General features: G+C 44.8%; 1 protein-coding gene across 1 annotated transcript; it reads right to left on the bottom strand.

Moving 5' to 3' along the window:
- Positions 1–842: 842 nt before the first annotated feature.
- Positions 843–10,098, bottom strand: sox10 (SRY-box transcription factor 10). Its single transcript, XM_047038790.1, has 4 exons — positions 9,969–10,098; positions 6,354–7,193; positions 4,384–4,646; positions 843–4,034 (listed from the first exon to the last, which is right to left on the bottom strand). The coding sequence occupies exons 2-4, from the start codon at positions 6,791–6,793 to the stop codon at positions 3,238–3,240; spliced, it is 1,500 nt and encodes a 499-aa protein (XP_046894746.1). The 5' UTR covers positions 6,794–7,193; positions 9,969–10,098; the 3' UTR covers positions 843–3,237.
- Between the last annotated feature and the right edge of the window lie 736 nt (positions 10,099–10,834).

The following is a 10,834-nucleotide window of genomic DNA, read 5'->3' as shown; positions in this document are numbered from 1 at the left end:
ACACACACACACTGAGACTGGATTTGAACTGCATCTGGTGGGACCTGCAAGACCAGTGGACCACTGTACTGGTCTGTAGTAGGAGACATGAGCCACACCAAGCAGGACCCAGGTGAATGAGCATCATCTCTGAAGAGCAAACATGGAGACTCTGTCTCTCTCTCGCTCTGTCTCTCTGTCTCTCTCTCTGTCTCTCTTTCTCTCTCTCTGTGTCATCTCTGTATGCTCTCCAGCTGTGTAGGACTTCTCCAGGTGTAACCTACTCACATAAAAAGTAGGCCCTCGACCTCTGACCTTTCGTGCTCCAGTGACAAGGTCTCGCCCCCCGGGCTCCGTGGAGCAGAGGGGGTCTCATCCCTTCGACAACGAGACTGAGCTAAACACATGCCTGACTGGCAACGGACGTGTGCGCTGATGCAGTGAGTGAGGGAGTCACTGCTGTGCCTTTGTCCCACCACAACCCCCCCCCCCCCCCCCCCCCCCCCCCACACACACACACACACACACACACACAATGGCATGTGACGTTAATGAGTCCCGTTTTGCATTGCTATGCAGGTCAAGTTTGTATTGAGAGGCGTGGCTATGTGTACAATGCAAGTCATTTCCAAGGTTCAGATTATGCAGGACTGGAAATGTCTTTGTGTTTGATTTAACTTAAATTGAAAATAAAAACGAGTTATTGATCAACCTAACTTTGCAGTGTAAGCTGCGTTGTTATTGTCTGCATTTAATGTAAAGCAATGATATGTATTTTATTCCCACTGTATGTAAGATAACTCACTTAGATATGCTCATGCTGATGAAGTAGTGACGACAGATGTTTTACAAAAGCAGAAAGAATACAGATTTATTTAGTGTGAGAGGGTCATTAGTTATCACATCTCTACTGCTTTGTCTTTGCTAGTATTTACACGCTCGTTCAACTGTCAACTTAACTCAGGAAAAATACAAAATAGCAACATGAGAATGACGAGTCGGCCAAGGTAACAGTCCAGAGGTTTTCAACATGTTGGAGAAGAAAAAAACTGTTAACAGCGCATAAAAACATAACACGCATAAAAACATGACACCAGCATATATAAATAATAATCTTAAAAGTCAAAACAAGTGTTTTCTCACAATGTGGCAAAATATGGGATGTCTAACATAATGAGCTCCTTTACTTGAGGAAAGCAAGATTTCAAAGTGTTAGCATGAACGCTCAGGAGACAACACAGTCGAACGAGAGAGAACGTGAAGCACTGCCTGTCACGATAGATAGTGGGAGAGGATCTTGTTTCGAATAATAACATATCAGAATCTTATATTTGAACAAGGTCAATATGTCACAAGTTAGCGCCCAATTAAGAGATGGAGGGCTTCCCAGCTGCCTCAGGGGCTGGTCTGAGGTGTGGAGGATGTGTTTGACAGAGCAAGGGAACATTTATTTCCAGGTGAAACTATCACAATACACCGAGAGCAGGCAGAGTGAAGACATAAAGAATGCCCTTTCTAGATGTTTCTATTTGTTTAGGGTTAGGAATGTTGCTTCAGATTTTTGTTTTATAAGCTAAATGAATCAAATGTCAAGTGTAAAATGTAAAAGAACCCAACCGGTTTCCTTTGCTGGGAGTTCTTCAAGGTTCTGAAGAGGAAAATTTAATGGCACAATCCCAAACAAGGACAGTTTCACAAGTCAGTTAAATATAAGATAAAGTCAGTATGGCAAGAATGTTCCAAAAAAATTGACTGTTTTTAGAAAAATAACTACATAGATTGCTGTTTCTCTGTATTACACGTGTGGCTGGCAATCTTTTAGTTTGGCCAAAGGCTGGTTTAAAGACACTTATCACTCACGCTCTTTTAAACCCATTATCTCATTCATGCACGCGTTCCTGCTCTTTTCAATCTCAAGCAACTGTGTTGAAGTGATGGCACCCAGATGAGCACCCAGGTGAGCCCCCAGGTGAGCCCCCAGGTGAGCACCCAGATGAGCACCCAGATGAGCACCCAGATGAGCACCCAGGTGAGCCCCCAGGTGAGCCCCCAGGTGAGCACCCAGATGAGCCCCCAGGTGAGCCCCCAGGTGAGCCCCCAGGTGAGCACCCAGGTGAGCCCCCAGGTGAGCACCTAGGTGAGCCCCCAGGTGAGCACCCAGGTGAGCCCCCAGGTGAGCACCCAGGTGAGCCCCCAGGTGAGCACCCAGGTGAGCCCCCAGGTGAGCCCTTTGACGGATAGCAAAGATAACACACAGCAACTATCTACACTCCTGCCATTGTACACTGAATACTCTATATACACATGTCAAACATGTCAAAAAACACAGTGATGGAGACTATACAGTGTAGTAATGGAGACTATACAGTGTAGTAATGGAAAAAAACGATTTACTGTCAACAATGAAATTAATAGTTAAGATTATTAACAATGAAAAGAATGTTTGAATTCCTCAACAGAATTACCTTAATTTTGGTTAGTAAAAAGGATTATTAAAATTTTTTACTGTTCGTCATGAATCTTATGTAACATATATTTGCCAAACTGTTTAGCACGGTTTTGAAATGCTCAATCAAATTACTCAATAGAGGATGTCAGATTAAAGAAAGAAGAATAAAAGATGTCAGAAATAGAGGATTTGTATCACCAGGGGATTCAACAAAGCTGTGGCCAACTAATATCTGCTTCTCTCGGTCTGGTTTTACTTCAAAACATCATGAAAATATTAAATCTCTCTATTAAATCTAAAATTTTGGTCTCAAAACTTTGGTCCTGTTCATGGATGAAACACACAAAAGAAGAATTCCAACTGTCATTACACTATTACATTACAGATTTATCAAACAAAATATTGATTTAATATTGGATGTTGTTCTAGATCATATAAAATGATCTGTTTTTCAACTTGCCTGAGATGTGAATGGGCTAGCCAAACAATTTGGCACATCAGGTTCTCTTCCATAAATGAAACATTTATAGTGATAATCTTTCAGGGTTTAAGAATATCCAAGATGGGCTTTGTCTATTTGAGTTGCCATAGTAATCAGGGGTGTAACAGTCTCATTGAAATGTGAACACATCAGACTGTCCCACAAACCACCCAGGCTGCTCATCACCTGGGGAGGACCAGGATCATCACCTCCTCCGCTTCAGCCTCCCCCCTCCGCCTCCCCCCAGCCCTGGTCACACCCCCTGCCACTACTCTTCAGTTCTGCTGTGGTCGTGACTGAGCCCTGTGTCCCCACCTCCCCACACGGGTCACGGCCGAGACAGTGTGGTGTAGACGGGCTGCTCCCAGTGCGTGGGGCTGTGTGACTGGGGCACGCTGGCCGGGTCACTGATGGCCGTATACAGGGGCCTCTGGCTGGGCCCCATGTAGGAGAAGGCAGAGTAGAGGCCGGGAGCCTGGCTGGAGTGAGCGTAGTAGGCCCCGGACGCCTGGTGATCGGCGTACTCTGCAAACTGAGCCCTGGAGGCCAGCGAAGGGAAGGCTGAGCTGTAGTGGGGAAGGCTGAGAGGGGTGTAGGTGACGTGGGAGCCTGGCACCGAGGAGGCCTCTGAGAAATGGGCCCCCGGGCCGGACTCACTCTTGATCTGGGCCTTGGAGGGGTCCGAACCCAGCGGTGATCCGTGGTGCTGGTTCTGGTGCTGCTGGTGCTGCTTGGACAACCAGGCGGCAGAGTGTCCGCTGGCGGCGGCCAGCGCGGAGGAGATGCCGTAGGCGTACGGGGAGGCGGAGGAGCCCGCCACCGCTCCAGCGCCCTGCCCCACTGACGGGTGCCCGTTCGGGGGAAGGTACTGGTCGAATTCGTTGACGTCGAAGGGCTCCATGTTGGCCATGACCTCGTGGCTGATCTCCCCGATGTCCACGTTGCCGAAGTCGATGTGGGGTTTCCCAGGGCCTGACCCCGACCCGGTGGCACACTCTGCTCCCACCCCCATGACCCCGCGGGAGCCCCCGGCCACGCCGCTCTCCCGCTTCCCTTCGCTAGACTTCCCAGACTGCAGCTCTGTCTTGGGGGTGGTGGGTGGTGTGGGGGGGCTGTGGCTCTGACCTACAGGAGCACAGCATCGGGAGGGAGCAGAGATGTGAGTTTTTGTGTTTGAATCAAATTCTGTCTGAATGAAGGTGTCTTGTGTGTAGAATAGTACTATCAGTGCTACTTAGTTTAGTTCTTTGCTTGACTGTTTGTCGCTTGTCATGTCTCGATACAATCTATTTTACTCTACTCCACTTGACTCAACACCATTCTACTAAACTGTTTGTGCTCTACCTTTCTCAATTCTAGTATCCTCTACTCTCCCGTCCTCTACTCTCCTATCCACTGGGCTCTACGTTACTGTAGTGTTCCTGTGGTGTTATATGTGGTGTTGTCTGTGGGGTGGGTGGAGCTGGGGGCCCACCTGCAGCGTGAGGGTGGTGTCCGTCGCCTAGCGGAGACCCCGTTCCCCCGGTGTGCACCACCTCCAGGTGGAGGCTCTTGTAGTGGGACTGGCTGTGGCTGACCTCTCCCTCCGAGTGGCCGTCCCCCTCAGAGCTGGAGCCCGGCTTGCCGTTCTTGCGGCGGCGCGGCTGGTACTTGTACTCGGGGTAGTCCTTCTTGTGCTGTTTCCTCAGACGCTCCGCTTCCTCGATAAAGGGACGCTTGTCGCTTTCGTTCAGTAGTCTGGGGGCACGGGAGGGAGAGAGAGAGAGAGAGAGAGAGAGAGAGAGAGAGAGAGAGAGAGAGAGAGAGAGAGAGAGAGAGAGAGAGAGAGAGAGAGAGAGAGAGAGAGAGAGAGAGAGAGAGAGAGAGAGAGAGAGAGAGAGAGAGAGAGAAAGAGAGAGAGAAGATGAGTAGAGAAGAGAGAGCGAAAGAGTGTAATTGTAGATTACATTTCAGTTACCGGAACTCTGATCTTTACTCTGGAACTTAAACTCTGGAATTCTGAACTGTAGAATTCTGAAATATTATAATGGTATTTCCTATTTCTATTTCCACTTCTGGCCTGCTGCGATTTCCCCCTGGGGATCCATAAAGTACGTATTAATACTACTACGGGTTTCATAGGAAGGGATGTTATAACATATTGGTTGTTACTAAGGATGCTGTATCTTTTAAGACTTGAATAGCTCAATAAAGAGGCAAACATCGTTCACCTGAAGCAGTCAGAGAAGTATTTTAGGCCATCTACCATACAGTCAGTCTTAGTGAGAGCTGTTTACAAAAGGGCTCGAGGCATTTGAATGATTCTCATCAATTCAGAGAAACTTAAGATGCTTACGAAGCTGTTTGACATATTCAGACAAGATGTCTGAACCTAAAACACGACGGTTTCACCTATTGGTTGAGGTGAAAGCGGTGTTCCCACGGAGCCTGCGGCATGTTCCCACCCTCTCTTTGACCGGCACTGTGACCAGGAAAATAGTCCTGCAATGTGATTAGGACTGAAGGCTGAAGATGTGGTGTGTGTGTGTGTGTGTGTGTGTGTGTGTGTGTGTGTGTGTGTGTGTGTGTGTGTGTGTGTGTGTGTGTATAAAAAGCACAGGCAACTGGTGCATCTGTTGGAGGGTCATACTGGCATGAGTAAATCCTGCCCTCTTTGATTCGACATGTTTCTGCCTGGATCCAATTAAACAATCATGGTGGGGCTCAAGGTCAAGTCTTTATCTGATTAATTCTGTCTTCATGAGGTTAATGAATTAGACTTTCCTGGTAGACATGGGCCTGCACACGGCTCACCACAACCGAACGCATACCAGAACAGACTGGTGGCCACTGGTCTCTTCCTCTATGACGGACGACCAATCGGTCAGCTTGAATCATTACTACTATAAGTGAACTGTTAACATTCCAACATTATAAAAACTCATCACATTAGATCCATAGTATTTCAGTCTCTTTCAGTGTATTCCCCCTTTTCCATGTTCAGTTTAACTCTGATAGAATGGAGTTTATAGTGAGGAAACAGCAACTCTGAGGCACTCTAATCGGAGCAGTTAACCAGAGCTGAGGGGGATTTTGACAGAAAACACAGTAATTCCCTCTGGAGCCATTTGCCCGACCAAATCGCAATGAATTAAGCGAGCTATGAAATTAGGATGGACCCAGGAACACGTGATCAACCATTGCCTACCTCAGATTACATCGTCCATTTCACTCAATAACTTGAAATGTTGTTGAAGTTGTTCACAGCAAAACACAAGATGAATATATACCACGCTACATATTACGTACATGTGTATCCCATGCAACTGACTATGACACTTAAACTAGCCTAGTGAACCACGGAAAGATCCCATGTCCCTGTAATCATTTTTACCGTTAGGTAAATCTCTATGTTGCCTGTGCTATTGTGACGTAGTCTCCGTGGTGTGTCAGAGCCGACCTTACCTCCACAGTTTTCCCAGCGTTTTACTGAGCTCAGCGTTGTGTAGGTGAGGGTACTGGTCAGCCAGCTTCCGCCTGGCTGCCTGGGCCCACACCATGAAAGCGTTCATTGGTCTCTTCACGTGCGGTTTGCTCTTGCTGCCGGAGTTCACGCGCACTGGCATCGGCACGAGGGTCCAGTCGTAGCCGTTTAGCACCTGGCTCACTGCCTCGCGGATACCAATGGGAAACCGGTCGTCATCTTCATCAGACTTTATGGAGAGGCCATCAGTCACACCGGAAGCCTCGTCACCGACCCCCGTCAGCTGAGACTGCTGTCCGGGCAAAGGTGAGTCTCCTCCGCCTGTGGCACCGGAGGAGTGCCCCGGTGACAAAGACTGGCCGTCGTCCGAGACTCCAGGACTCATCTCCACCTCAGACAAACTTTGCTCCTCTCCTGACATCTTGTCTTCCTTATTTCAGAATAACTTTCTCCGTCCTCCGGTAAGTATTGAAATTCCTTGATCTAATGGTATTAGTGGCCTAAGTTATCTTGATATGACGTCAAAGTGTTTTCTAAGTTTATTAAGAACGAAGGAGACCACTTTAACCTGATGTCGAAACCCAGGTGATACTACCCTCCCTCGAGGTCTCCTTTATATAAACTCCCAGTCCGTCTCAACTCTCAGCGTCCGTTCCAAAACTCTATTAGGATTCCACATCAAAGGTATTTCCATCCGTGTTGCTGGTATCATTCGCACGCCGCGTGTTTTAGACCTCAGTTCACCTGTCTCAAAATGTTGTCTGGGTCCAGCAGTCCGCTATTCTTTTGTTTTTTCTGTACTTGTATGCTCAGGAAACGTCCTGCAAAGAACGAAACACACTGATTATTAGAAAGGAAAAAAATACATAAAATGAAAATAGCCCAATAAAAATAGTTTGATCTTTGATCAAGGTTGATTTTTTCATCTACAATTCACACAGTTCACCTTATCTCAAATTGTCATGTTGGGACTGTTGGAGAATTGGACACTACTAACCAAACCAAAGCCCAATAGAAATGAACAATACAAGCCTATTCGCAAATGTAACATTGCTATTAGATATATGCAGACAGACGTATAATTTGAAGTGTGCCTGTTATTTTAGCCTGGTACTCGCTCCCTGCTAACAAGCTACTGTTTAAGGTTTGGCAGTTATTCCAAGCTCCCCGGAGAGAAAGTGCTGGAATAATATGAGTATGCACGAGCACAGGGCTTCGATTTATTCCTGCAAGCTCTTAAATAAACAGTTAGATAAACATGGGCTGGCGCTGGAAATATAAACCGCGTGTGGATATGTGTGAGCGCGCGTGCGTGCGAGCGAACAGGACACTGCCTGCTTGTGAAAGTGTATATGCCTGTAGACATATTTGGGGACGAAAATATGGAGTTGTGTCCATTGAATCAACGTTTTGCTGTGTTGACCGCCTTCTGACACGACCTTGAAGTTGTTATTTTGCGAACTTCTGAACCCAGACAAAACAAATACAACTCCGTCGCTATTTTGTTTGGATCTCAAACAATATCGAGGACATTGATTTATTGGCGTGCGTGTGTCATCTTGCGCTTAAGTCACCAGCAGACTTTTACCGTTTTGACCGCCCTCGCACCTCGCGTTCTGACTGGGTGTCTGTGCAACGTCATATTAACGTAGGCTATTATCGATAGTGCAGTAAAAGATTAGGCGAATTAACGAGGGATCGTTCGTAATTTTTACCACGTTTGAACCGTAAATTAATTAAGTGTAGCCTATTGGATTGCATAGCAACGCTTTCGTCCTATGAGATTTCACCTGTAGGTAGGTATATCCAGTCAATTTCCTTTTAATGAACATCATGGAGTAAGATTGATAACCTGGCCGTTCAATTCGGCACAAGCCAAGCAGGCTTCCTCATCATGTCTGTTCTCTAACAAGCATCTGTCAGATTCAAACATGTTCATTATTCTTTCTCTGGCATGTGGGCGCTTCAGGATCGGACATACCTCATGCGCTTCGTTACGCATCACAAAGCTCACTTCACAAAAAGTGTAATCCTTGTATTATTATGATTTTATAAATTTCCATCAAGTTATGTATTGTTAAGATAAGACATGTAGGCCCACTGATGTAGCTTGTGAAATGAAGTGACAGTCATGGACACCGTTTTACCAAAGTTCTATAGTGGCACAACGTTCCACAACTTAGGCAGAGCTACTCTGTTATTCAACAGCCACGCGTTCTCTTATTTTCAAACGTCATATTTCTTCATAACATTAACATTGCACGTTAGAAGTCAGAAACAAACGGCTTTGTTTGTCCAGCGAGTGAAATACAGGATAGCCTAGGACTATATTGCCTGTCAAAAACCTATCGATGGTGTTTCTCTGCATTCTGCTTAGATTGTGTTTGTGATGTCTGGTGTTCTACCATCGAATGTATTTAGGTTACTGTTGCAGTGTCGTCGTCATTAATTTACGCGTTATGAAAGACGACTAAAAGGAGGAGTCCTTCCGCTTGACCTGACAATAACTTGCCCTTAATTGCGTCCTTGAAACTATGTTCCCGTAATCTGCGTTGTTTTCAGTTTTATATGGAGTAGTTTGTTTCAAAAATCCAAACATAGCCTACTCGCCATCCTGTAGGATAGGCTACTTAAAATGTCGAACAGGTGCAGGTTAATCATTTCAAATTGTTGATGCAAAGAAAGGCAGCTGAACGGAAATGTCACGAGCCTATGTATAGGCTAAAACTTTACATTGCCAACCTAGATGTTTTGGGCCTGATAAAGTTCAATAGGTTCAATACTGATTGTAAATTTGAAACTTAAACGAATATATTGCAACAGGTAAGCCCACTTAATTAAAGTCTGCCACGTTTGAAATAACCATAGCATAAATTCAAACTATGACAGCTAAATCAAACTAAATTTAGAGATGTCTTTATAATTAGAAATATGTGTTTACAGATAATGGTGGCTTCGTTGAACTATTTCACATTTAGACCGGCCTGTAGTTACGAACAGTCAGTTGGATGTTGGTTTATGACTGAAACTCGTTTGTAAAGTTTTAGTTATGCTACTTATAGGAAAACAATATTGGTTTATGACTGAAACTTGTTTGTTAAGTTTAAGTTATGCTACTTATAAAAAAAACAATATGATTTAGGCCTACAACGTTCGTTTTGCGAAGTATACAATTGTTTATTTTTTAATAAACAATGGTTTATTTGTCAGGTAGCCTATAGCCTACCTGACAAAACCCCATTCTATCAAGCTCGGCACATGAATAATAACAATGGTTGTGACAACAGTGAATCGACAGACTGTAACAATGCAATAGGCTAAATCATAAAAAACAAAAAATATTGCAATCACGAAAGATCACACAATTATTATGAATGATAATACTAATAACAATAATAATAACACATTTAATATAACACGTAACAAAAATAACAACGGATAATAGGCCTAACTGAACACATAAAACATTTCCACATTCCCCTATTGTTATGAAGGATGCATAAAGACTCTTTAAACTTGATTACACGACAAAGAAGGAATAAGAGAGACAAAGGTTGCCGCACAGAAGAAAGTATTTCAAATGCTAAGCACCTTACTTCTGCAGTGAAAAACGAGGTCGCCCGATAAGCACGAGAGTCCGTGTGTTCCAGAGTTTCCAAAGTGACGCTCGCGCTCACTCCCCACCCTTCTCGCTCGCGCTGCCCCACTATGAATGCCTGCTCTGTGTCGCGCGCCGGGGCTTAAAGAGCTCCGTTGTGTGAGAAAGAGAAAAAAGTCTTAAAGGAGAAGCAAACTTGCACCGATTGAACGCTTGTGATTGGTCCGTGATTATTCTCGTCCGTTTCCTGCAGGGTTGGGTTTATTTGTCAAAATGCACATAAATAACGGATGATTAATAGGCATGTTGTACTGTTTGCAGCCTATAGCATAAATGCATAAGAATAAATTAAAACAAATAATTGATCCCTTTGAAATTTAAATTCAAACTGACAGTTTTTTAAATGAGCAGCAAACTTTCAAAGCATGTTTGCACTCAAGTAGTTGCTTAACGCCATATCTGCTATTTTGAAAGCCTTCCATGGCTAAAACCTAGTCTAAAAGTCATTTAAGTTATTAGGTTTTAATTATAATTTACATAATTGAATTCTCGCTGGAGGAAGACATCCAGATTGATTGCAGTAATAGGCCTACGGATCTTTTTCCAACTTGCGAGTTGTTATAGGCTTAGTATAGGAGTAAACCTGGCACTAACCAGGCTGAAAGGACCAACAATGTGGTTCGTGATAGACCCACGCGTCAACGAGCTACTTTGAAGCGTCTCTTTTTGATTCTCTTTTGATGTAACGTCCGGGAACGTCATCTAAATTAGCAGCGGGTTGAGAGGAGCACACTGACATATTGTTGACGCATTAGAGGCAGAGCCTCTGGCCCTTCTGCTGCATTAGAGGCAGGGCCCTTCTCT

Source organism: Hypomesus transpacificus, chromosome 17, assembly GCF_021917145.1.
Source record: "Hypomesus transpacificus isolate Combined female chromosome 17, fHypTra1, whole genome shotgun sequence".
NCBI lineage: Eukaryota > Metazoa > Chordata > Actinopteri > Osmeriformes > Osmeridae > Hypomesus > Hypomesus transpacificus.
Note: the sequence above shows the minus strand (reverse complement) of the source record. Positions and strands in the feature narration are given on the sequence as shown.

Excerpts from the sequence above, each read along its gene's own strand:
- sox10 (XM_047038790.1), bottom strand. The coding sequence starts at position 6,793 with ATGTCAGGAGAGGAGCAAAGTTTGTCTGAGGTGGAGATGAGTCCTGGA. Across the intron at positions 4,647-6,353 it reads ACGCTGGGAAAACTGTGGAG|ACTACTGAACGAAAGCGACA; the intron begins GTAAGGTCGGCT and ends CCGTGCCCCCAG. Across the intron at positions 4,035-4,383 it reads ACACCACCCTCACGCTGCAG|GTCAGAGCCACAGCCCCCCC; the intron begins GTGGGCCCCCAG and ends GTGCTCCTGTAG.